The sequence below is a fragment of the Enhydra lutris genome, unplaced genomic scaffold, assembly GCF_002288905.1.
Source record: "Enhydra lutris kenyoni isolate GAN:26980312 unplaced genomic scaffold, ASM228890v2 scaffoldscaffold86, whole genome shotgun sequence".
NCBI classification, from domain to species: domain Eukaryota; kingdom Metazoa; phylum Chordata; class Mammalia; order Carnivora; family Mustelidae; genus Enhydra; species Enhydra lutris.
Genome location: NW_019154170.1, coordinates 2,641,291 through 2,668,054, shown reverse-complemented (window position 1 = coordinate 2,668,054; position 26,764 = coordinate 2,641,291). Strand labels below are relative to the sequence as shown.

Below are 26,764 nucleotides of genomic sequence, written 5' to 3'. Positions count from 1 at the left end.
GCCTCACTTGGTCATAACCAGACCCCATCCCTGGAACCCCCAAGCCCAGATCCACTCAGGATTTGGGAACCGGGCATCCGCTGCACCAAACCGCTCGGCCGGGGGCGGAAGGGGCTCCACCGAGGGGCCCACTCCCTCGTCTCTTGCGCTACCTCCCCCCGGAGGTGTGGATCCCGGCACCTGGCCTACGCACGTACCTGGCGTCTGGAAGTTAATGCGTCTCATTTCCACAGGGTCCTTGGGGTGGTGGGGGGCCAGGTCGGCGTTGTTCAGGAGGCATTTGGTGCGGGGCTCTGAGTCCTTGCGTTTACTTTGTGGGAGCAAGCAGAAGACTCCCTGAGCACCAGCGCATGCCCCAAAACGCACGCGAATTCACGGGAACGCCGGTCCGGTACCAGGAGCGCGCGACCCGGCCGGTGGGCAGGGGGCTGCATACATGCACAGCTGGGGTCCCTGGGACGGCACGTGGACGCGCCTGCAGCCTGCTGGCACCTCCTCGCCCCACGGGCACAGCACCACCCTGATCCCCCTCCTTGGTCTCTTGCCCAAGGCCTCCCAAGGACGGGGCTCGGTCCTTACCTGTCGGGTTTGCTGCTCCCGAAAGCAGACACAGATTGGAAGGAGGGAAAAGAAGACAGGTGAGGGCTACCAAGCACCTGTTCGGTGATGGTGGGCGGCTTTCCTAACCTCCCAGAGCCTTGGGCTCCTCTTGAACACGGGGTCCATCCTTCCTGCTTGGGGCCCCACCATGAGAAGGGACGTCTCGGCCTTCCCTTTCTAAGGCGAGACGTGACCCGCGAGGCCTGGCAGGCATCAAGCCACTGGCCTGGTCTGAACCCAGGCTGTGTGACTTTGATCCAGTGGCTCAACCTGAGCCAGGGTTTTTCTAGCCGTACGGCGGAGGACCTCTGTGATCACCCTGTGCGACTGGCCTTCCCCGGACCTTCCAGACTCTCCTTCCTCTTCCAGGGAGCCCTCCCTCCCGTCCAGAGGGGGAGTGCAGAAGGGCTCACTTCTTGTAGAGCAGGATGGCAATGACGATACAGATGATGAAGACCACAGCGAGCACGGGCCCGATCACCCAGATGAGCCCCTCCTCGCCGTCCACGATGGGCTGCGGGTCCGGGTTGTCCAGCTGGAAGGGATCTGAGAAGGGGCTGGCTGCAAACGTCTGTGGGACCAGGGCGGGAGGGGCCTCCATCAGTGTCTGTCTTAGTGGTCAGAGCGGTCTTCTTCCAACAAACCTGCGTCCCTCCCCGACTCCAAACCCTCCTCTGATGGTTCCTAAGAGCCCTGACCCCTGGCCTGGCCCTTTGCCAATCTCTGCCCTCCCCATCGCTTCCCTTGGCCTCAGCCACTCTGAAGTCCTTTTCGTTGCTCTCGCCCCTCCAGACCTCCCTCCAACGTGTGCAAATCCTGACGACATCTTGTCTTGGTCGAACTCCTACACAGCCACCGAAGGCCTGGGTCCCAAGTCCCTTCCTCTAAAAAGCCTTCCCCTTGGAGTACCCCCAACCTCAAGTCCTTCCCTCCACCCAGCCCTGGTCACGGGAAGCTGGGAGGGCAAGTGTCTAGGTCTGAGGTCGGGGCCCTGGGGGCTGAGGCCATGTGGGGGCCTGTGCACTCGCAGGCCGGGGCTGGAGTGGGCAGACACCGTCTGCAACTCACAGGCTCGCTCTTCTGCAGCAATGCAAGCACAAAGAGGACGTATCGGTGGCCGGGCTCCAAGCCCCTGTTGTCAAAGCCACCGTACTGCTTCTGGTCGCCGGGGTGGAATGTGGGCGGCAACATTGAGAATCGAGCAGCAATGTAGGGGCGGGGCGCCTCCAGCTGGCGTGAGTGTCTCAGGCTGCGCCTCTGCAGCCGCGAGATGTCCTGGATGAGCTGTGGGAACAGGGGCATGGAGTGCTCAGAGGCCGGCCGGCAGCAACAGAGCTTCCAGATGTCAGGAGAGGCCTGGGCCTGGCAGGTCCGGGCCCCACCTCACCTCCTCCAGATCCATGTCTTCCGGGCTGCCCAGAGGGGTCAGGAACTGGCCACCACGAGACTTGCGCAGTGGCACCATCACAATGAAGTAGTTCCTGTAGGGAGAAGAAAGGTCGGAGGCCAAGTCCAACGAATGCCTTCGGGGGGGCGGGGCGGGGAGTCCCTGCGCTCTGAATCTTCCCTTCTGCTTCTATGCCCCTAGAACCCCAGCCACACAGGACTCTAGTTTCCGATTTAAGCCTCCAGATTTTTGAGTATGTGGTTCCTTCTGCTTCAGGGAGCCTACCCCAATTCTAGCTCTTGAACTCCTACATATCCTTCAAAGCCCCAGCTTCCATACCCACATATCCTCATAATCCTTAATTCTTCTCTGCTCCCCAGGCAGAGTCCTCGTCTCTCCACTGGGGACTCTCAACCCTGGTGCCTCTAACAGACCATGGTCTGAAAGTGTCTGCTTCCCAGTTCTGTCTCCCCACCAGTATGGGAAACCAGAACCCAAAGGTCAGGCACACAGAACTATCAGGAATGATGGAGGAGAAGACACAGGCCACATTTAGTGACAGTGCTCATGAGATGCCTCTGGGCAACCATAGAAACTGGGGCTGACATGACCCACGTCTTGCAGGTGAGGGCAGGTGGCTCGGCCCAGTCACAAAGCTGGCTAATGAGGGGGTGAGGAATCCTTGGGGGTAGTGGGCGGTTGTGATCATACTGGACAGGCACGGGGCTCTGGCCGTCGGGCAGGTACACCATGATGAAGCCGTCGGAGTCGGGCTTGGGAGCCACGCTGGGCTTGGCACTGAGCAGGTTAAAGGCGGTCCAGGCCGTGACCGTCTGCTGAAGGCCACCCAGGCTGCTGCCGCGGTTGGTCAACACAAAGTTGTAGAAGGTGTTGGGCTTGAGGTGCGTGATGAGCTTTTTGGTGGTGCGGCCATCCACGTCCAGTGTGAGCCCATTGTACTGGATCTGTGGGCCAGGGCTGGCTCAGCAGGGGGGATCTGTGCTGAGCCCCCAGCCCTAACTGAGCCTTGATCCCAGGCTCCGCCTCAACCCTGCTGAACTGTGATCCCCAATGGAGCCCCAACCCCGGCTCTAAGCCCAGTGTTGACTAAAACATAATTCCAGAATAAACCTCAACCCTAGGCTAACTCCTGACCCTAAGCAGATCCTCAATCCCAGCTGAGTCCCAACTCTGACTGAGCCCTAATCACAGACTGAGTCCCAACCCGGACTGAGCTCTGACCTCAGACTGAGCCTGGATCCTAGGCTATGTCACCTGCAAGGCAGATCCTCAATCCCAGTTGAGCCCGGACCCGACTGCCAACCAACCTCGAATGAGCCCTAATCGCAGACTGAGCCCTGATCCCAAACTGAACCTCAATCCCAGGTTAAGTCTTGACCACAGACTGAGTCTCAGTCTCAGCTGAGCCCTGATCCCACTCAGCCCCGAGTCCAGCTGAGTCCCAACCCTGGCCAAGCCCCAGCCCTTAACCTGGCCCGCCCGCTCCCGGGGTTGGGGGTGGCGGGCGGTCTGCACCTTGTAGGGTGTGGGTGAATTGTAGTTGTCTGGAAACTCCCAGCTGAGCAGAACTGACGTCTTCATGATCATCTTCACCTTGAAGTTCTTGGGTGAGACTGTGCCGGGCAGCAGTTGAGTGGGAGAGAGCAGAAGAGAGGCCCCGTGAGTGCTGGCGGGAGGGCGGGGCGGGCCGGAGGGGTGGGGGTGGGGCGGCCCAGGCGCTCCCTGTCATCCGCTGTGCCTGTGCCCATGGCCTTACTGCCTGGCCCTGCCTGGCCCTGTCCCAAGTCCCTGCCGGGGATGGGGGAGACGGCGCTGCTGCAGAGAAAAGACGGAGCAGGAGAGGGGAGAGGAAGGGTGCAGGGGGAGGGAGTCGGTGGGGGCGGCGGTGCCACCTAGGCACGTCCCACCTTTGCCAACGCCGGAGCCTCGGGGTCCGGACTCGCCTCGAGTGTCCACAAGGAAGCAGAAAAGTGATCACTTACCTGGGTGGGGGAGAGGGAGGGGGCTGGGGTGGGGGTGGGCACGAGGCCCGGTCCGGCTCTGGTGCGGGGATCGCCGCGCGCCTACCTTGGTCCCGCAGGAACGTCCGGTAGCGGACGGGGGGGGCTGTAGGGGCCGGGGCCCTGGCGCGTGTGGGCCCGCACTTGGAGGTCATACGCCGTGTCGGGCTTGAGGCCCTGCAGCGTGAGCACGTTCTCGGCACCCGGCTCGGCCGCGGCCAGCAGCTCAGTCTCTCGGGCGGGGCCCAAGGCTCCAGCCTCCCGCACAGCCACCGTGTACTTGACTATGGCCCCGTTGCGCTCGGCGGGCACGGGTGGCAGCCAGCGGAGCAGGACAGTGCCCGTGGAGGCATTCCCAGCTGCCTCGAGGATCTGCGGGTGGCCGCGGGGAGTGTCCTCGGGGATGCTCAGGACCTCGGCCGCCTCCTCGCCCAGGCCTCCTCGGCTCCGGGCCGCCAGTCGAAACACATACGTGGCTCCCTTATGCACACCCAACGCCGTATAGTGGTCCTCAGTGGGTGGGAACTCCAGCGTGGCCAGGGGCGCGTCCTCACGGCCAAACTGCAGGCGGTAGCCCAGCACCTGGTCCTCGGTGGTGCCGGCTGGGGGCTCCCAGTGTGCCAGCAGGCTGCCCTCGGGGGTCTGCTGCACCGACAGGGTGGGGCGGCCCAGCACTGCGGGGAGGGGGAGACAGGGGGCATGTCAGGGCTATGTGGCCCGTCGGAGTCAGGAAGTCTAGAAGTCAGGAAGCAAGGGGCAGGGCTGCAAGTTTTAAAAGGGGTCTCAGGGAGGCCCCACTGTTCCAGGCAAGGGAACAGCCTATGCAAAGGCCCTGCGGTAGCACTGAGCTGGGTGAGTGGAAAGAAGAGTGAGGCGGCGGGGGACTCAGAACCCAACAAAGGAAAACGTCTCCAGATGCCAGAGCAGGCCCGCATATGTTTACCTCTTCTCGTTCATAAGTCACTCAGCTCCTGCCTCACTGATGTGCCCCTTGCCTCCTGCCAGCATATGATTAAATACTCATGGGACACAGGAATGTCTCAAAACTTTGCCCTTGCCCCATGGTTCTCACGGTCCCGGTAATAATCAATGTGCCAAGGTCCTGGTAAGTCCGGTAGGAGAGAAGGTCTACCAATAAAACCAGTCTTCTCCTCCTGCAGGACTTATCAGGACCTTCCATGAGCCGTGCTCTGAGCAGTCACAGAACATGCAGTAGGTCTGCTTGACAAACACGGCTGTAAGGCAAGGTCCCTGAGAGAAGACGAACAATCAAGGGAGGCTTCCTGAAGGAGGTAATGCGTATGCTGGATACCGAAGGATAGAGACTAGGCAGATGGAGGGAATGGCATGGACACAGACGGGCGGCGGCATGGGGAGGGGCTGTGTCCAGCTGGCTGGGAATGTCGGGCTCTGTGGACTGAGGGAGGGGCCCTGGCAAAGGGGCGGGGGCAGGATGTGAGGTGGAGGGCTCGGAGCCTAGCATTCCTGAAACACAAGAGACTGTTCCCTGCGCCACCCCTTGGCCTGGGCTGTGCCATCTGCCCACAACCCCCTCCCCTTACATTTTCACGGCAACCTCGCCCCCTCCTCAATGTTGGCTGGAGTAAAAAATAGTCCCTTGGGACTGATGGTAGGGGCCTGGTGGGGCCAGGAAGGGAAACTGAGGCAGGGCCGCTAGAAGAGGTTTCACAGTGCAGTGTGGGAGATGGGCACACGACCTCCAAACAATCCATCCAGGGTGATCAGAGCTGTGACGAGGGAAGGTGGGGGAGAGGGGGGCGCCGGGACTGCCCAGAGTGAGCACTAGACCGAGACTGTGGGCAGGGGGCAGGCCGGGGAAGGGTATCCAGGCGGAAGGAACAGCCCTGGTGAAGCCGGGATGGGACAGAGGCCTGGCTGTGGTTTCCACCCGGACGCTGCTAAGCAGGTGGGAAAGCCAGTGAGGAGGAGAAGGCGGGGCTGGCCGGCCTCCTGAGTTGCCCCCGTGACTCTGCTCTCGCCGCCCTGCTGCCCAGTGCTCTCTCCCTGCATGAGCTCAAGAACTCCATGGGGTGCTCTGGGGGCAACGGGGCTGTGGTGGGGGTTGGGGGGCTCTCTCACCTGCTCCCTTGGTCACGACCACCTTGGGTTTGCTGCGAGCACCGTCGCCTTTCATGGTGTAGGCGGCTACGGTGATGGAGTAGGCGGTCTCAGGCTGCAGGTTTGTGATGACCATCTCCTGCGGGCAGGGACGGGGGTCAGCCGCGCCACCGGGCTTGAGACCGGCCCTGCCCACCCCCCTTCCCAGGCTGGGGCCAAGCAAGGCGGATGTGGGGCCTAGTCTGCGGGTAGAGGCGTGCATCCGAGCTCATGCACAGACCCTGACACAGCACGTCCATGCGAAGATGGGCACACGCAGCCTGATACCCCAACATCTTCCACCGGGAACAGCGCTCTCCCCACCACCCCCCATCCCCAGGCTCCCGCCTTTGCCCCCAGGCTGTCCTCCCTGCACCGACCACAAGAGGGCGCCTGTGAGCACCACAGTTAGGTCCTGCCCTCCTACGCTCACAGCCCTCCAGGGCTCCCACCTCCCATAGGGGTAAAAGCCCAAATCCTTCACTGCCTGTCCCTGCCTCCTCCCATTCCCCACCTCGCTCCCCCTGCTCCAGAATGCCAGGCTTGCTCCCACCCTAGGGCCTTTGCATGGGCTGTGCCCGCTGTCTGCACGACACCCACTCGTGCACTGGAGATGCCCACCATCAGGCCACCAGAGCCAATAGTTAAATTCTCAGGAATTCTTTAAGCGTATTAAACACAGCCATTATCAGAAAGTAACTTACACACACGTACTGATAAGAACAAATGTAGTGAATTACTCAAAACCCACCCTCTCCTCATTGTCTTACTACATTTCGCTACCATCAATGCCCTCGGGGTGATTCTGTCTCGGGTCTACAGCAGGAAGCTACAGGGGATAAGCTACAGATCGGGACTGCCCACCCCCCCAGCCCAGAGAGAGCGCATCCGTAAATCTTTGCAGCCCCGTCTAGACCCTGCCCCAACCAGAGCCGTCACTAGACACGGACAATTGACCTTGGACAACGTGGCAATTAGGGGTGCCGACCCCCGTGCAGTTTAAAATCTGCATGGCACTTCTGACTCCCCCCAAATTCAACTACTATTACCCCCCCCACCTTGCGCAGAAGTCTTACGGATAAATGTAACTGACGAATACATCGTTTGCGCATCATACGTATCAGATACTGTATTCTTACACTAAAGCAGCTAAGAGAAAGAGGAGGTCACAAGGAAGCACTGTACTGTGTTTCTCAAAAACAAACTGGCCAATAAGTGGACCTCCGCAGTTCAAACCCGTTGTGTCCAAGGGCCAAGTGTATTGTGTCTTGTTCCAATGAGCCGTCCTCTCCCACACTGGACTGGGACCCCCAGAAGGGTGGGTTCAGGTCTGTCCTGGTCACTGCTCAGGAAATAATGGCTTGTCCTGCAAACATTTGAGCTGCCGCCTGACCCTGCACACATACCCACGTCAGCCCTCACAGTCACACATGCGTTCACGTCCCCACGCATGCACACCCACAAACACGGTCCAGCATGCCTGGGGGTAGGGGGCGGGTGGCCCCAGGTCAGGTGCATGTGGAGGGGGACGGGGATGGACGAAGAGAGGGTCTCCTGCCCCTGGGCCTCACATTCAGTCCCTCCCAGGGTCTTGGTGGGTGGGAGGGGCTGAGGTGGAGGCCTTAGAGGGAACTCACCCCTCAGCCTGGGGGTAGGGAAGAGGCAAAGCCTCTGGGCATGGGTGCGTGGGGCTGGTGTCAATTTAACATGAGACCTGGGGCTTTCAGAAGACTGGGTCCCGCGGGCCTCTCCCCTCCCCACCGAGCCGGGGCCCACTGACCCTCTCACCACCCAAGGGCCACAGTGAAGCAGATGCTTTGGCCAGATAGAGAAACTTTGAGGTCAGAGAAGGCTGAGCCAGGTGATAAAAGAGTCTGGCTGGGTTGGAAACTGGCCCCAATTTGGATCTGCCAGCCCTAGGTCGAGCAGGGGACGCTGTGGGGTGCAGGGGTGAGTCAGGGCTGCAGAAAAAGCTTGAGCAAAGGTGTGGTGGTGAAAACCACGGCAAGAGCAAGGCTGGGCGCTGGGCAGGAGGGGCACCGTGTGAGCCCAGTGGGTCTAGGGGCCATCCAGGTAAGAGGGCTAACGTATACCCTCTGAGTCCAGGACCCCAGCAAGGCTCCTAGGGCCATCTGCCTGATTGAAAACTGAGACTACACACTCCAAGTTACCAGTAGGCATCTGGGGCCCAGGGGAGAAGATCCTCTTACAAGAGACGTGCAGGGGGAGGGTGGGGGGTGGGGGTGTCACATCACTGCACGGCCCGCGCCCGCGGGAGAACACTGCAATGGCCGGGCAGGGGTGCTACTTACATATTCGGCTGTGTCGTCCGTCTCCCACTGAGTGTGGGAGGAGGCGGCAGGGGAGAGAGGAGGAGGTGAGCAAGTGGCCAGAGAGAGAGAAGCAGGGAGAAGGCAGGAGCGCAGGGTCTGGGGGCCGCCCCGCCCACCCAGGCCCCACCCACCAGAGCCCCACCCCCAGAGCCCCGCCCACCTGGGCGTCAGCCAGCATGATGTCCTTGATGCGCGGTGGCCCGCGGGCCTCGGCGCCCTCCATGCGTACGTAGTGGACCTGGTAGCCGCGGATCTGGCCGTGCTGCCGGCCGGGCGCGGGCGAGCGCCACAGCACGCGGATGGCCGTGGCGTTGAGCGCCTCCGCCTCCACCTTCCGCGGCGGCGCGCTGGGCACTGGCGGGGGCAGGGGAGGGGCGGGCAGGGCCGTTACTGGGGCGCCTGGCCCTGCCCCGGGGCAGCACCGCTGCCGGATGCCAGGGTGCCAAGTGGCTGCTGGTTAACTTGGTCTGAGCGCTCACCACCAGCTGGGAGGGCATCCCTCCTTCACAGCTCCCACAGCCCAGAGGTGGGGTGGGGAGGGGGCCCGATGGTGTGCCCCACTTACGGATGGGCAACTGAGGCCCCCCAGAGCCTAAGACATCTGCCCAGGGCCACATGACATGAGTGAGCCCTGCACGCCCCATTCCACGGGCATTACCCACCTGCCTCCATCCTAACAGCATCCCTTCCGGGCAGGGGCTCTTACTCCAATTTTATAGATAGGGGAAATGGGCCCGTAAGTCGGGCCCTTGACCGCAGGGTTAGTAAGAAGCAAACTCGGGTCTGAACCCAAGCTGTCCGGCTGCAGGCTCCCATGCACCCCAGTACGCAGCCAGCCCCAAGGATCACGGCCCTTCCTATCCAGCCACACCCCATGGTCTGGCAGAAACAACCAACCCGTCCATCTCTTCCCCGCTCTTCCCACCTAATGCACGGCTGCCAACCAGACCTTTCCGGCCATGGCTCGGAAGCCCGGCCGGGCTCCCAACGCCAAGGACCTGCAGTTTTACTGGAGAAGCGCATGCTTTCACTGCTGGACCCTAGGCCAGAGCCTCATCTCACTCTGCAGACAAAACGTTCTGGCTGGAAAGTCAGCCACGACACTCGAGAGCCTCACACTGCAGAAAACCGGCCATTGCTAGAAATCAGGCTCTGTGCCCCAGGAACTGTTAACCATCCACGCCCCTAGAAGCTGTTAACCAGCCTACCTACTTGCCAGATAGGACGGCTCGGACCGAGGACGCTCCAGATCCCGGCTTATCCCAGGAGCCTAAAAGCTAGGTTTCTGGGGTTACGGATGCTAAGTCTGTTGCAAGTGCTGCTGGCCGTTCCCCACACTGTTTCTGTGACTTTCCACCATCGGACCAAATAAACAATACAGGTCTGTCCGCTTAACCTCCCAGGCACGAGGCACAGGAGAAAATACCACCCGGAGGGTCTAGAATGGAGCGTTCCAGGATCAAGGAGCCCAGATTCCGTGGGGAGGATGCTTGCTTCGGGTCTCGCCCTCAAGACTGTGCCTTCTACCTTTGGACCACCAGCCAGCCCCGTTTTGCAGAGCCCGAAGGTGCCGAGGTGTGGGGCGGGCTGGGGCCTGCGGGGGTCCCCGGCCGGGCCCGGTGCTTACCGTCCTCGTCGGTGCGGATGACCACGGGCGAGCTCTCGGGCCCTGGTCCCACCTCTGTGTGAGCGACAGTCGTGATGCGGTACTCGGTCCACTTGTCCAGCGCCTCCAGCAGGATCTGAGTGGTGGTCGGGGGGATGCCGTTCACCTCCTTGGGTTGTGGATCCTCGGAGCCCAGCGGTCGGTAGTGGACGCTATAGCTCACCAGGGCCCCGTTGTGCGTTTCCGGCGGCGGTGGGCGCCAACTTACCAAAATGGCCGTGGAGCGTGTGCTGACACATTTAACGTCTTGAGGGGGGGCTGACGGTTCTATTGGAGGGGGGAGAACGTGGGGGTGGGGAGGGGAGGCGGGATGGGCGGGGAGGGGGCGGGGAAACAAAAGATGGGAAAGAGAAAATAAAACAGAAGATGATAACAAACAAAACAGAACCAAACCAAAGAGAAGTCGAACCCAAAAAAAGCGGGTGTCAACCAAAGGTGAGATGGACGGGTGGGGATGGGGGCCGGGAGGGCTGGCCAAGAACACGGGCTCAGCGCCGGGGGCTGCACCTGCCCGGCACGCAGCGGGGCCTGGGGAACAGCGGGAACATCCCCCTTTAGGAGAGCTATCGTGGGCTCAGCACGGTGCCAGGGGTGTCACGGACTAACAGTAGAAGCATCCGTTTACTGAACCCCTACTATGTGCCAGGCACCACGCCAGGTAATTAAATGAAAAGCCCCATCTATCAGGCACCTACGGTGTGCTAGGCATGGCACTGAGCTTTATAGGATAACAGTAAATGCATTTATTTGCTGAACACCTACTGTGTGCCAGGGGAGTAGGACTGCCAGGGTAAAAGGAGCAAAAGTCCCATTTATTGGGCACCTACTGTGTGCCAGACACAGTGTCAGAGCTTTGCAGGTTGACAGTAAAAGCATCTGTGTACTGGACACCTGTTCTCTCAGGGGTCCTGGAGGCCACCCCGTGGCTTACTTCAGCTAGGACCACCCTCTCAGCCTCACCTGGGAGATAAAATAATGTCTGTGTCTTGAGCACCTAATGTTTGTCAGTGAGCATGCCAAGGGCTTTGTAGGGGAGTAATACAAGTGTCTGTAGCCTGGACACCGCCAGGTCAGGTCCCAGGCTCAGGACCTTACGGATGGCACAGCCCCGATTAGCACCTACTGTGTGCCAAGGTCTTTACAGATCATTGTTCTTCCAGCACCACACTATGGCCATCACAGATTAATGGCCAAGTCTTATTTATTGAAGGCCTACTATGGGCTGGGCATTGCTAGCCCTTTGAAGATAAAAACACCAGTTGCCATTTACACAGAACCTCTCCACACCAGGCACTTTATCAGTTAACAGCAATAGTCCCCATGGAATGAGGACCTACTACGTGCCAGGCCCTGTGCTACAGGCCTTACTGAGAAAAGCCCCTACCTACCGAACACCTACCATGTGCTAGGCCCTGTGCTAAGGGCCTTGTAGCACATTGATAGTCCTCGCTTAAGCACCTACTGTGTGCCGAGGACTGTGCTAAGGACCTTCTATGTAAACAGTTAACAGTTTTCACTTCTTGGGCACCTACTGTTTGCACACCCAGGGCCAAAGGCTTTGCAGATGACGACATCATGTTCTGAGCAAAACCTGTGTACCTGAAACAATGCTAGGCCCCCTCAGACGGACAACGGCTCTTATCTGAGCACCTACTATGTGCCTAAAGCCAGGCCAACCTCCTTTAAGAAAGCACCACCTACTGAGCACTTACTGTATACCAGCTGTTCTATCAAGGGCTTCGCAGAACAGCCACAGCCCCCAGTTTCGGGCACCAGGGAAGCTTGTTATAAACAACTGATGGCATCCATTCATCACACGGCAATTACGTGCTCAGCACCATGCCAATCCGTGCTTAGAATTAAAAGAGCATTTATGAAGCACCTACTGTGTGCCAGGCAGTGTGCTAAGGGCTTTGTTAAATAGCAGCGATAGTTCACACATATTAAGCACCTACTGTGCGTGTTCGGGGGCTTTATGAAAATAACATTAAGCCCCCATCTGCTCCGCATCTACTAGGAGACTGTATTAAGGCCATTCACCCTGTGCACACTCCATAACCTAGCTCTTTACACTTAGCATGTGTCCCCTCATGGTACGTCATTTAATTCTTAAGATGCATAAATGGCCAGAACTCAAGCCTCACTCCACCTTACCCACAGGGAAATTAATTTCAAAGCCCAGCTGCCTGGTCTTCTATGATCGCTGCTTGTAGACCTACTGGGTGCCAGACCCCACCTACCCTGGGTGCTTTTCGCATATCACCTCCCACTTCACAGAGGAAGAAAACGGAGGCCAGAAACAGCAAAGCTGCCTTGCCAAGGGCATGCGGCTAGAGCCAGGATTTGAACCCAGGCTCAGCTGTTGTCCAGGGGCCGTCTTAACTTGAGAATGGGGACTTAGACCTCAGCCTCAGTCCAGCTGAGGACGGCTGGAGCTATGTGACTTCAACTGCCCATGGCTCCGGAATTTTTCTTGCCTGCAGGGAGGCCCAGGGAGGCCACTGGCTTTGCTTCAAGGCAAGCCACACAGAACACATGTGGCCTATGTCACATATAGTGCCTATGTCAAGGCACACAGAACCCCTACTACCATGGCAGCCCATTTGTTCAGTGAGCACATGTCTAGAGAGTACTTGTACGTGCACACTGCCTGCCAGGGCGACCAGAGGAGAAACAGAGGGTCCTATCCTATCAAAGATATCAGACTACCAGACACCTCAGAGGCCTCGCCAACGGTTTACTTCAAATAGAATGACCCTCCGGCCTCACTTAAAGTGAAATGCCGACATCCCCTCCTCTGATACCAGACAAGCGGGGCCCTCTCTCCCATTTCTTGACCAGCCACCCCAACCAAAAGTGCCTGGGGGAATCAGGCAGGAGTGGGAAAACCAACCAAAGAATGTGCCAGAAGGAATGGATTCGCTGAGAAAGGGGGAGGAAAAATAAAGTCAAAACCATAATAAAATAAGAAACAACAGTGATGGTGATGATGATGAGAAAAACCATAATAAAAGAAAGAAAGACGCCTTCCAGAAAACTCCCAGTCTGGTTACCTACCTTCCACTCTTCAACTGCTAACTTAAAAGACTTTCTTACGAGGGAGGGAGTGGCTGAGTGTTGAGCTATAAGGCCAGACCGAGCTCTGGGTGGGTCTCTGGATGCAAGCGGGCCCAAGCCCTGCTCCGGCCCCCAGCGTGGGCACGCTGCAGTTCCAGACTGGCGCCGACGAGGCGGGAAGGTGAGACGGTGTGGGGAGACCCACGGCTGAGTGGTCTGGCCTCCACCTACCCTTGAGTTCAGCCTAAGAAGCCCGCCGTCCCCAGGGGGATACGCCTGGCCCTGAGTCTTGCTGCCAGTTCTCTCGGGCCCCACCCGTCCTGGGATGAGAAGTGGGGAGTACCTTCTCCCCCACTCCCTGTCCTGGGCCGCCCCGGAGGTTCACGTGGCTGGGCCAAAGCCGCTTTCTTGACGACCGTGGAGGCCGTCTCCTTCACAATCCGGCCCAACCTGCGTGACATCTTGGGGAGGTGGGGGAGGGTGTGACAGACCCACGGACAGGCACCGGGGGCACGCAGTGCCAGCTTCCTCACTTCTGGGCAGGTGTGGCTCTTGGCCATGGTGTAGAAAGCTTGCGGAGCTGGGTGTGTGTGTGTGTGTGTGTGTGTGTGTGTGTGTGTGTCTCAATTTGGACTCTGGACTCCGTGTGGCCTAGAGCTACTAGGGCACAGGCTGGTGGAGGGGGGGCACGCAGGGTGAGCCGTTTTTGTGAACCTGCTTGAGACTAGCGCGTACTCACCTTCGCGGCACTTGTGCCCATCTCTCACGTGGCCGCCGAGCCACAGGACACCCTCACTGATCGCCTCACGCACAAACATGCCCAGACGCCGGGGAGCTGCAGAGCGCTCCGCTTGGCACGGGGGAGTAGGGAGGAGGGAAGGGGGCTGGGGGTGGCAGGGGTGCTGTGTCTCCGAGGCCCCTGATCCCAGCGGCTCAGACCCCCAGGCCCAAGCTGCCGTCACTCGCGACTGACCCGTGCCCCCCGTGTGCACACACCCGGGGGGATGTGAAGGTCTGAACACCAAGGCTGCTTCCGGAACAAGGCCTGCGCTGTGACTGACTGAGAAGGAGGAGGGGAGGGGGAGAGGGCCACGGCAGTGGAGGCCACACTGGGCTAGGCTGAGCACAGAAGAGGGGCAGAGGGAGGAGGGGAGGCAGGGAGACAGCGGGATCAGCGGCCTGCCTCGGCCCTGAGCTCAGAGCAGGCAAGCAGGGCGGCGTTAGGGGCCACGATGCGGCCCGGAGCCAGCTGTCGGCTGCAGTGTTCTGGCCAAAAGGTGACTTGTCTGTGACAGGGAGGCAGGGCGGGCACAGCAAAGAGCTCCAGGGACTCGAGAGCCTGTCCTGGGACCTGCACCCCCTCCCCTCCTGCTCCTGGCAGTGGGGGACCAGGGGGCAGAGCCACCTGGGGAGGTGGCTGGTCTCTGCACACCCAAGAGGTCTGGGAATGGCCGGGTGTGAGCTGGGACAGCCTCGAGGAGCCCTCCCGACGCCTAGGTGCGGGCACAGCGCGGCTCTTCCGTGAGCCCCAGATACAGGGCAGTGGGGGAGTGGGGGCGGGGAGGAGAGAGAAGGTGCGGTCCACACCTGGCCCCGACGTAGGGGGCGCACCTCGGTCCCCCCAGGGCTCTACGCCCTGGGAGCCGGGGTGGGGGGAGGCGGGGCCTGCGGGAACCCCCAGCGCAGCGTGGGCGGGCACGTCAGAGGCCAGGCGCCCCCCACCCGCGGCGGCGCGGCCAGGGTCAGCGTGCGCCGGGGCCCCCCCGCAGGGAAGGGCGGGGTCCGCGAGACACCTACTGGACTGCAGTGTGCGCTGCCGCACCACCGAGGTGAAGGCGCCCAGGCCCTGCACAGACCGGGCCGCCAGGCGGAAGGCGTACTCCGTGTTGGGCTTGAGGTCGTCCACCACGAAGGCCGTGGCTGGGTCGAAGGTCCTCCCCACCTGGGGGCGGGGCAGGGCGGTGGAGACAGGCAGAGGCAGAGACAGACCCACGGACAGAGACACAGAGATGGTGAAAGAGACACAACAAGAGCAGAAGAGACAAACGGAGACACGGACAGAGACAGCGAGGGAAAGGGACAGAGACATGGAAGGGATGGAGAAATGCGCAGTCCGCCGCAGGCCGAGCAGGGGGAGGAGAGACATCCAGGCACCGAGTCAGCAAGTCCGGAGGGCTCGCCGCCCCGCCACCTCCCGCAGTCCCCCCCCCACCCGGCCCGCACCCCTGTACCGTGTTCTCCCCCGGCGCCCCGGCCCCGTACCTCTCTGCCGTGGTCGCCCTCCCGGAACAGGAGCTCGTACTTAATGATGCTCTCCTGCCGCGGGGGGCTCCACGAGAGCCCGATGCTCGTCTCCGACTTGGCCTCGGCCCTGAAGTTCATGGGCTGGCCTGGCACTGTGGGGGAGGGGAGAGGAGGAGAAATGGGGATCGCTGGGGAGAGGTCCCCTCCTGGGGCGCCCAACGTGCCAGGGGTCCCCATTCTCCAAAAAAAGAGCCCCAGGGAGCTCAGCAACTGCCGTGGAGGCGAGGCTGCTGGTTCCCGAATGTTCTCCACTGTGCTTCTCTTCTTTGCGCTGGGGACCCACCGCAACTCCCCCACGCTCTCTGCTTCCCCCAAACTGAATGACAGAGACTGTAGGGGTGATGTCTCAAAACATGGAGTCCCTGTCCTGCGCGTCCTCTAGCAGCACAATTCCGACCCTTCCGCCCTTCACTTTGAGCAGCTGCTGAGCCTTCTCGGCTTTGAGGTTCTGAAGCCTGAGCCGGACCGGAAAAGAAGGGAAACCCAAAGAGAGCCGGGGCCCCACGCACCTAAATGCCCAACCCCCCAACCCTGCCCCCCGACCTGAACGGCCAGGCGGCCAGCCCACTGCCTTTGGACGGACACCCTTTCCCTTTATAATTTCAAAGCAGGTGGCATCCGTCTCTCCGATGGGAACAGAGAGCAGGAGCTCTCAACCTCAGACACAGCCACCAGGACCCATCTGGACGTCCCATCGTAGCCCTGTGGCCTTGCCAAATCGAATTTCTCAAGAGAAGACAGAAATGGGAGACTTCTGGGACAACTTCCTGCATTCGAAACGCTAGCACGAAAGAATTTCAAAGCATCCATGCAGGATGAAAAACCCACCTTGGGGCTTGTAGGCAAGATGAGCCTGCTGGAGGCTCGGAGGTACCTGACTGCCTGCCCCGCCCCTGCCCCACCCCTGCCGCCTCCTCTCTGTTTCCACCACCGGAATCCTGCTGTCCGCCCCTCCCACGCACGGGCACCTCACCTCCCTGCTGTGTCTTGACCTGGATGGGGTCCGAGAGGGGCCCGTCGCCCACAGAGGTAAAGGCCAGCACGCGCACGGTGTACGTCTCGTCCTCCAGCAGGCTGCCCACGGTGGTCAGCAGGCTGTCGTCCACGTTGTGCTTCTGCCAGTTGCCGACAGGGTGCTCGGGCTCCATGGTGTAGTAGATGCGATAACCCCGGATCAGGCCATTGGGCTCCACGGGCTCCTCCCATTGGATAATCATGGTGGTGGCGCTCAGCATGCGCGCCTGCACGTTCCGGGGGGCGCTCGCTGGGGCCTGTTCACCCGTGCGGGTGACCACCGACTCACTGGGGGGCCCCTGGCCGATGGAGTTGACAGCAGACACCCAGATCTCATACTCTGAGTTGGGGCTCAGGCCACCGATGCTGTAACGCGTCGTGGTGATGTCCTCCTTGATCTGGTAGGGCCCGTCTTGGCTCTTGGATTTATATTCGATGACGTAGTAGGACACCGGGTCTGGGTTGCCAGAGTCCCATGTGATGGTGATGCTGGTGGCTGTGTTCTCTGTCACCACGGGAGTCCCCGGGGCCTTGGGGAGAGCTGCGGGTGGGAGGCACGGTCACATGTCAGGGACGCGGGCTGCAGACCCCGAAGGCCGGGTGACTTTCAGCCAAACAACCGACCTCGCTGTGCCTTGACTTCCTCGGCAGTGACCACAGGCCTCATGACCCGCCCATCCCATCACCCTTAGCGGGGTTTGGTGAACTCTGGCCCAAGGACAGGGCTTGGCAAACTCTGCCACAAAGGGCCCCACAGTAACTATTTTCAGCTTTGGAGACCAGGGAGTTTTTTGTTGAGACTATTCAGCTCTGCCCCTGTGGCCCAAAAGCTGCCATACACAAGACACAGGTGAATGCGTGTGACTGTGTGCCAATAAAACTTTATTAATAAAAACAAGTGAAGGGCCAGATGCAGTCTGCAGGCTATCTGTTTGCTGCTCCTGTTCTAAAGCTGGAAGAATATTTGGGGCACCTTCCTCTGAATTTCACCATGAACCCGAGACGCCAGGAGAACCTACAGTCCTCCAGCCCAGCCCCACTTCTCTGAGTCAGCACAGTCCATTTCCTTCCCTTAGAAGCATTCTCCATCTTCTCTGGCTCGTACCTACGCAACTCTAGATCTTTCTCTGACCAACTTTCCTGGGAGATGAGACCTTTACTCTAGGGGTCTGAACAGTGCCACGGGATCCCCGTCACAATCCCAGGGAGGCTCCATCGCAGCTGCCTGGCTATGTGGCTGTCTCCCACGCTGGACTCTACGCTCAGCAGAACGAGACCATGCCTTGCTCCAAAGGGCCGGGCCCAGAATAACACCCAACCAACAAATATCTGTTCATGAGACAACTGTCCCCTCCACAGCCACGAATGACCGAGGCCACGAATGACCATGCATGGGAACTTAGAGCTTTTCCACCTGTTCCACCCAACCCCACGGGCCCCACTTACATTTCACTGTGATCTGAGCCACGGCCTCAATGACGCCCAGGCTGGACATGGCCACGCACGTGTAGTTGGCGGAGTCCTTGACGTCCGTGAGCTCCAGCACGTTCCGACCCACAGGCATGTCGTCCTCGGGCGTCAGGTCTTCGGCCCCCTGCATCCACTTGACATACGGCATGGGTGAGCCCACGGCCACGCAGGTGATGTTCACGTTGCCACCTGGCATGATCTCGTGGCTCATGGGCAAGATGGAGAATCGTGGAGCCACGCGACGGACTGGGGGTGGGCGGCGGTGGGTAGTGGGGAGGGGTGTAGGGTGGGGGGGTCGGGGAGACAGGATGCAGAAGGGACAAAGAAAGAAAAGCAGGAAGAAAGAAAGAAAGAAAGAAAGAAAGAAAGGAAGGAAGGAAAGAAAGAAAGAAAAAAAAGGAAAAAAAAGTGGAAAACAATTTAAATATAAACAGGGCTGTTTCCTTCCCCCCAGCTGAAATTTTTTTTCTTCCAAATGAAAAGGAAACAAAAAAACCAAATTAAAAAATCAAATTCCAACACAAAGAAACCAAAACTTCAAAGGAAGGTACTTCACAAACAATATATAGAGAGATATATCGATATATAATAAAAAGAGACATGAAGCATTATTTCATAGCAACAGGGTTTCAGAGACCAGAGTGGCTGGTCACAGCACAGTTACAAACACAAAAATTTATCAGCTGTTTCTCATCTTTGCTGACAAGACGTGGCCTCGGGGAGCAGCCCCTCCGCCCGCTCTCCCAAGTGGGGAGCTTCGGAAGATTCTGGCTGCCAGTGTCGGGGGTGGGGGGTGCTGAGGAGGGAGGGGGCTCTGGGGAAGCCAGACGGGGAGCGTCCCGGAATCCGACAGCGCCGGGAGGCAGAGGGGGCCGGGACCTCGGCCCCCGACCTCGTCCCCTCCGGGGACTCAGGGGGCCCTGCCCACTTCCCGGGGGCCCTCGAGGAAAAGATGAGAAACTCTAATGAAATTTTTGTGGTTTTGGGGTTTAGAAACCCTTCTAAAAGCTTCTGTCGGATCTGACAAGTTTCCATTGATAGATGCAGCTCTCAGAGTCACAAACAGCATGCAAGAGAGGTTGGTTGAGAGAAAGAGAGTGAGGCAGAAGGAGGGACAGAGAGAGAGAGAGAGATAGAGGTAATGCAAGGGAAGAGGCCTGGGTTTCAGGAGCCTTCAGTGCACCCTCGTGGGAGCCGGAGAAGAGAGAGAAGCCACGGGAGAGACAGAACAGGAAGACAGGCCCAGAGAGAGGAGGGGGGCAGAGACAGAGAAGGAGGGAGGAGGGGGCCCACTTCAATGCTGCATATTAATTCTAGCAGATGTGACCCAATGTGACACATCACATTGTCACATCACAGCCCTGGCAGAATCATAAATAGGATATCAATTAATAATAATAATAATAATAATAATAAAATGAGGGAATGAGCTTGAACGTTGAGAAAACAGGGACATGTTCTGTGCGTCTCTCAGCGGGGAGGCGGGTGCGGCCTTCTGTCCCAACCTCGCGGACCGTGAAGGCGGCAGGAGGCATTTCGGGGGCTCCCTTTTCGGAAGCTGGAAGGGTTTCGGGGTCGGGGGGAGGGGTGGACGCTAACGGCACCTGAACCCCCACAAGGCACGGCTGCCCACTGACGTTTAACTTCAGCAGGAGGGAACTGGGGGGACCTAGTAGATCCTTCGAGCCCGAAAGAGGGTGTCCCTGGCTAAAACCTTGGGGGCCACGAGAAGTCGCGTGGGTGGGTCCCCAGCTTTGGGCGGGTCGGGGAGTCTTGTCTCAAACTACAGAGATGAGACTGGAGATTGAACAAGGCTCAAGAGGGCCACAAGGTGACTTGTGGCACCCTGACCTGCCTCAGATTCCACACGCTATGGGGGGGGGGGGGGGGCTGTCGGGGTCTGGCTTGCCTTACAGAGGGGGGGCTCCAGGGGACAAAGGGAAGCAGCCTGGCTCCTGAGCTGGAAATCCCAACCCCTGCTCCCTGAATCTGGATGGCTGGAGGCAAAGAGGAGGGGGGGGCAGCACCGTGGGGGTGGGGGGCAGGGCAAAGCAGCGGCAGCCCTTCGGAAAAGGAAGCCCCACGAAAAGTCCAGTGTCACGTTGGAGACGGGATGGAGGAAGTGGAACGTATCGCTGAAGGGGAGGAGTGGGGGTGCGGGGTCAGGGAGACAGAGGGGCCATGCAGACAGACTGGGGGTGAGGGGCGGGGCAGGGCACTGGGATGGGGGCGGCTTTCTGGCAGGGCTGGGTGGAGGGTGGGGGGAGTTGGGGGAGAATGGGGTCTGGCCAGCCAGTGGACACGGTCCAGGCCAGCCGCCGGCATCCACAGCGAGGCATGAGTGGGATGCCCGACGCTGCGTTGTCATGGAAACAGAACACGATGGGGGATGAGCGTGGGGGAGCTAATTAATCAAGGACAGAAAACGGCATCGACGTCCAAAACAAAACCAGGAGGAACAAATGAAAAAACAAAGTGGAAAAAACAAAGGAAAAATCCGAAAAAAACCCCAACCAAACAAAAATCCCCTCCGTAACTAAACACCCAAAAGCAAAAAGGGAAAAAAAAAAAAAAGAAGAAAACAAAACAAAACAAAACAAGAAGACATGGAATGTGTGGGGCTGAAAATCGGGGTCTGAAAGGGAGGAGGGCTGTGACTTCCCCAGGGAGGTGCCCCCCGGCCCGCAGCAGAACACAGGGTCCGGCCTCCTCGCCCAGCACTTGAGAACCCAGGCTGCGGGTTCAAGGTGGCCACGGAGGTGACATCCTCAAAGAAGAACCTTCGGGGCAAACCAGCCCAGCCCTCGTCTCAGACATGCTGAGCACACAGCAAGGAAATTCTTCCCAACCTCAGAGTCTCACAGAAAACCTCTCCAGGCAGAGGTGGGAGAGCTGATGTAGTTGAATAAGCCCGATGGGCCTTGGGGAGGTCCTCTGGGTGCCTCGATTTCTTCATCTGTGAAATGGAGCTAATTGGGGACATGCTCAGAAGGCCATTAAGTCGACCGAGGCAATGCCCAGCACACAGAAGGTACTCAGCCTGGGCATGGGGCCAGCAAAGTTTCCTTCTGGCCTTCCAGGGTTGGGCATAGGGGGAAGATCAGCTAGATTCTCTACCTTACGGGAGTCTGGGATGAATTCGTTAAAAAGGAAGCAGAATTTCTGTAGACTCCCCATGTCCCTTTATCCCTTCCAACGTGGTGTGGCAGGTATCTCTAGTGCCCATTTTGTGGATGAGGCAGGGGAGGCTCAGAGAAGTGATAGAGCCGGCTGGCAGACACCAAGAAACTGGTGGGGCCAGAGCTCAAAGCCAGGACTGCCCGGTCCCTGAGTCTTCTCTCGCCATGGCAAGTAGCAAGAATTACAGCCAAGTGTCTCTTCTTGGCACCTGGCTCTTGCAAACTCATGTGTCTTTACCTTCTGGGGACAGCAAAGAGGGCAAAAGTACCCCATCATCTACATATAACTATCAACTGAATAATAACCAGGGACCACCAGTTGAATACTATCCAGCGGTCATTATAACAAATGTCCAGAAGCCATTAGTAAGATACTCAGACAGAAAGGGATTATTGGAATATCAAAAAGAGTAAGTGCTAGCTTTAGGATTTGAAGGTTAAGGATGAGCCAAATTTATCCCCGTGTAATAAGGCTCAACATCTTGGCCCACAGACCCCAGTCACATCTGAAATTATCTTAAAATATCTCCCCCTGGGGAGATCTGGAATATACCTCTAGCTTTTTTTAGAAGCAGGGACAAGCATCTCTCTTGAACACATAAAAGACGTGGGGTATAGGATTGCTAATTCTAAGTCCGCTAAATGTGGAAGGACATTTATCAACAACGGCCATTTTGGTGCTCACAATCCTGAACATGGCCAGCAGCCACCAGTTAAATGGATCTGTCAATAGGATGTAAAAGCTGACAAACTCTGCCTACGGCTTTCTCATTCACCTCGTCTGCTTTGAAGGGTGGACTGTAGGAGGAGGGCTGGTTTGCCACAAGTTTGGGGAGGATCACGCCCATTGGCACTAGGTGGCTCAGAACCCCCTCGGGGGTTGCATTAGGCCTCCGGGCAACCTTCCAGGCAGCAAGGGCCGGTGGCTGACCGCTGTGTTCTGCCCAGTTTGGTGCTGACACCCACCCACGACATCTTTCCACCCCTGGCTGCAAGCTTGAGGTGCGGGTTAGAAAGTAAGGTGGGCGCAGAGCCCACAGGACGGAGTGGCCCCACGGGACCCCCGCCCCCAATTACCGACCTGAATGGAGGGTCCAGGCAGGTTATAAGGGGACCACACCAGCCTTGGTCCTCAGCACGCTCCAGCTGGCTCTCGTTTCCAGCTCTTCTCGTCACCGAGTAGCCGGGGGTCCCAGCGGGGAGGACCCGCATGGGTGAGGGGGTCAGGAGGGTGGGCGGTGGCGGGGGGGGTGGCAGGTTGGGGGGGGTGGGTCGCTTCAAACCCCGATTCACATGGAAAAACAACTCAAAAACCGTCAAAGCAACCGGGAGACGACCCCTCCCCCAGGCAGGAAGAGGCAGAAACTCAAAAACCAAAGGGGGTGGGGTTCAGGGGAGAAAGGTTGGGGAGGGGTGAGGGAAAACTCAAAAGTGAGGTGGTCTGGTGGAAGCACTAGGTAGGGAACTCGACAGTGTCAGACATCTCAACGATTCAGCAAGCCGCAGCTCCAAGGGAGGGAGGGGGAGCTCTGCCTGGCATTTTGGGGTGAGGGGAGTTGCGGGTACCCCTCCAAACCCCAAAATGAGGATGCGGGTTGGTGGGGGAGAGATGCCAAGAAGTTCCGCAGCCCCCACAGGCTCACCGAAGCTTAGATTACACCGGTCCTGGGAAGGGAGGGGGTCTGAGCCTGATTCCGAAGCCCGGTTCTCAGCCCCTCTGACGAACCCCAGCCTGTGGCCCCGGGGGCGGGGCGGGGGGGGGGCGAGTACAGCCCCGTGGCCTGCCTTGGGCATCTTCCTGCTCTTGCCCCCTTTCCGCCCTCCTGCCTCCTCCTTCCCACCGCCAGCTCCCTCCGCCATCGAGATAGCGTGCAAGGCCTGGAGGGACCTGGCTGGAGCCGGGCCCACGGGCTGACCAGCAGCCTCGGCAAGTTGTTAGCATTTTTAGCTGGACGTTTTGCTGCACTGTCGACGCTGATTTTATTTTCCTTTTTTTGGTACCCTCTCCCTTGCCCCACTTTTTTTTGGGGGGGGGGTTCTAGCAGAAAATGGGATTGACGTCTTGCCAATTGAATGACTTCCTCACCGCCCCCCCTTCACTGCGGCTGCCAGAGACGTGGGGCTTTCCAAATGACAAGGTGTAATCTAATGTTCCCCTCACTCCCCCCCAGAACACAGGAAAGAGCAATGCAAAGGGTGTGAGGCAGGCAGCAGGCGAGAGGGTCTAGAGCTCAGTGTTCCTGCAGAACGCCCCCTCCCTGCCGCCCCACCCTGGAGCCCCCTCTCCCCTTGGGATGAGGGTGGGATGAGGAGAAGGGCTGGGTCCTATCAGGGTCCTGTCGGGGGTCTTGGGGGCGGGCAGGGGGAGGCATGGCCAAGCGTGATCAGCAGGAACTGGGGAGCTCACCAACATACCCCAATGCAAGTCTTTCTGGAGCTACAGGAGGCGGGGGGGGCGGGCAGGGGCATGGCCAGAAGTCAGGAAAACACCTAGAGGTCCTACCCACTGATCTGACATGGCTCAGGGGCCAGAGGTTTAATTTTCAAAACCCCCTGTCCTGGGGTGTCTGGGTGGCTCAGTCGTTAAGCATCTGCCTTCGGCTCAGGTCATGATCCCAAGGTCCTGGGATTGAGCCCCACATTGGGCTCCCTGCTCGGCGGGGAGCCTGCTTCTCCCTGTCCCTCTGCCTGCTGCTCTGCCTACTTGTGCTCTCTCTCTGTCAAATAAATAAATAAAATCTTAAAAAAAAGACGGGTCACAGAGAGAGCTCCAGGGACCACCCGGAAATTGGGGCAGGCTAAACCCACTGGGCATTCAGTCCGGTTCCTGGGCTCAGAAGTCAAGACCTGTCACTGAAATGTCCCAGCCCCCGCTGACCTCCTCCGAAATCCTAAAGGTATCCTGAGTCCCTGGAAGGCGGACCGCTCTTCCCCATGCCCCCAGCTCGCTGCGAGCTCTCCCAGCCAGCCCTCACAGCCATCAGGCTCACCAGTTAACTGGGTCCCGCGCACCATGGTTCAATGATACTAGGTCGCTAGACCAAGGGGTAAAGGCACCACCTTTGGCCACTAAAGTGAGACCCTAAAGCTTTACAATGTTGAAGAGACAAACAAGAAAATTAACAGCCAGGGAGAATGAAGGTGGATCCCCTTCCCACCTTGTCAAAAGCCTGAGCTGCACCTTCCCCAGGGGAGTTCTGGAAGCGGAATGAAAAACTGGGCTCGGTTTGGACATCGTGGGCCTTTGCATCACAGAGATCCGTTTCCAGAGGGGAAGGGCCCCATCTGAACATCCCGCCCGCGGAACCACCCAGCAGGGTCAGCAGAAGTGAAGCTGGGTGACGGGGAGTTAGAGTTCAGCTGGGGGCAGGGACTCCCGGCAGCCCCCACTCACGGCTCAGGCTGCTCTAGCAACTGTGCAAACGTTTGTAGCTTTTAGGGCGGGACAGGGCAGGTGGCCCCCCTCTTCCGGCGGAGATGGTGCTTCTTAGCAAGGTAGCTCAGCACCCGAACTGGGCCTGGTTTTTTTTTTTGCCTCTCGGACTTTTTGGCCACCGAACTCCCTGGCAGAGTGACAGGGGGCTCTCAGATGGCTACTGCTCTCACAGGAATTGGGTTGGAACCAGGAGAAAATGAAGTCACAGGATGGGTTCAGAAAAAAGCACCAGCGAAAAATGAGATCTGAGCACATGAATTTGCTTTGCCTACAATTCTTTTCAGAGCGGTGTGCCGTAGCCGTCTTACTCCAACAGCAGATCTGCAAGGTACAGCATGGGCCAGATGAGGTCCCCAAAGGAGGGAAGGGACTGCTTGACCTCTCCCCTTCCCTGCTCTCCAACAATCCCACCAGCGATCTGTTAGGCGCCATGCACGACACAGGGCACTTGAACATTAATTAGCTCAACGGAATCCTCCCAACTCCCCTATGAGCTAGTGCAGGGGTGACCCTTCTTGAGCAGATGAGAAAATGGGACCCCGAGGTATCTGGTGTCTAGCCCAAGGTCATACAGTCCAGGGAGGGGCAGAGGCGGGGTTTGAATCCACGTGGGCCAGAGCCCAAGACCCTCGGTCAGCTCTCAGCTCTAATTCCAGCTTTGCTGGAGGGCCTGGAGACCCTCTCCTCTATTTTTGGAGCTCTTCTGTGGGCCGGCCTGGCAGCTCTCACTCTGGGTTCCAAAGGAGATAGGAGAAATCAATCTCTTCTTACTGCATCTAAGTCCTCTTGCCCTGGACTTCCCAGTAAGTGGGAGATTAGGGAAGGAAGGTGAGCGACAAGAGGGTCCCGGGAAACGGTGGCCCCAGTAGCCCAGCCTCATCTCTCAACTCTCACCTATGTTGGGTAGTCAGCTGAGGGGTCGGGGGCTAGAAATTTAAATTTTTTTCTTTTTTTAATTTGGGGTTGGAGTGGTTATTCTCGAGGGCTTGCCTTTCTTCGGGGAGGGAGAAGATGGGAGTTAGCATCTCTGAATCTCCAAAGGTTTGCGGGAGAGAGATGCCCTGGTAGGGGTGGGGAGGGGAGGGTGGAGACAGAGGGAGACAGAGAGAGACAGAGACAGAGAGAGGGAGAGAAAGAGAGAGTGAAAGCGAGGGAGAGGCAGGCAGTGGGAGAGCTGGGGAGGCAGAGAGAGAAGGGGGAGAGGCTAGGTCCAAAGTTCCCCTGGGTTTTCTCCAGAATTCCACAGTTCTGATGCTCGGGTACTCAGAAAGTGACCGTGCTGTGTTGCTGGACAAGACTCCAGTGACTGGGGCCGAAGCCTGTGAGGAGGTGGAGGGAGCGGCCAACGTCGCCTGTGAGGCGAAGGCATAGCACTGACGGCGGGATAACAGCCTGTGCCTTTCTCCCGAAGTCGGTCATGCTACATTTCCTGACAGATGGTTCTGGATTTGTGCCCACGCCAGCTGCCATCTTGAGTGCTGCCGATGAGCCAAGCATGCATTGTTACGAGAGGATGACCCAATGTCAGGCAGCCACTTCCCACGTTCGGACTGCCGCTCTGGTGAACAGGGACTCGAAATGCTGGTTGCCCACTTAGCTGTGCTTCAAATGCCTGTTTTCTGGGTCGTTTGGGAGAGGGAGGCAGTCTCATGCCGAGGCGGAAAGGCGGGAACATGCCTGCTTAAGCCCCCCTTCCAACATGGCTACACTGGGAGGCTGAGGTGTCAGCTCTGGGGCAAAGGGGGCTGGCCAGCGAGGCCGGGCAAATGGGGCTGCTCTCCCCACACACCCCACCATCTGTCTACGTCACCTCCCTTGTGCCCTTGAGCCCGGGCGGTCACTTTCTGCCCCAGCATCCCAGCTGTGGGACCCCTACCGCCCTCCTGGATGGTAGCTGGGACAGGAACACTGGCTTTTAAGTCACAATGCGTTTGGAGAACAACCACAGAACAGCTCAGCCCAAGAAACTGAAACCAAATAGCACATAAACACGAGACAGAACCAAAGACGAAACGCTCTGGGGGAGAAGGGGACCAGGGTGAACGGGGATGGGAGGGGGAAAAAAAAACGAACTGATCGGTTTTTTCCCCCCCAAAAAACAAAACAAAACAAAAAACCAAAAAGAATCGTAATAATCATTAAATGAAAAAAGAAAGAAATACGAAGGAAACCAAAGGAG

At 58.6% G+C, this 26,764-nt stretch overlaps 1 protein-coding gene across 1 annotated transcript in view; it reads right to left on the bottom strand.

Annotated features, from left to right (window-relative positions):
- LOC111161670 (protein tyrosine phosphatase, receptor type S) overlaps window positions 1–26,764 on the bottom strand; it is a 57,103-nt gene that overhangs the window by 10,336 nt on the left and 20,003 nt on the right. Inside the window, 16 exon segments of the mRNA XM_022525462.1 lie at window positions 198–310; window positions 580–591; window positions 1,014–1,171; window positions 1,669–1,884; window positions 1,988–2,081; window positions 2,699–2,952; window positions 3,524–3,621; window positions 4,076–4,112; window positions 4,114–4,682; window positions 6,109–6,226; window positions 8,620–8,813; window positions 10,087–10,392; window positions 14,980–15,124; window positions 15,445–15,578; window positions 16,460–17,041; window positions 17,947–18,216. Coding sequence (XP_022381170.1) covers window positions 198–310; window positions 580–591; window positions 1,014–1,171; window positions 1,669–1,884; window positions 1,988–2,081; window positions 2,699–2,952; window positions 3,524–3,621; window positions 4,076–4,112; window positions 4,114–4,682; window positions 6,109–6,226; window positions 8,620–8,813; window positions 10,087–10,392; window positions 14,980–15,124; window positions 15,445–15,578; window positions 16,460–17,041; window positions 17,947–18,216 — 3,300 coding nt within the window.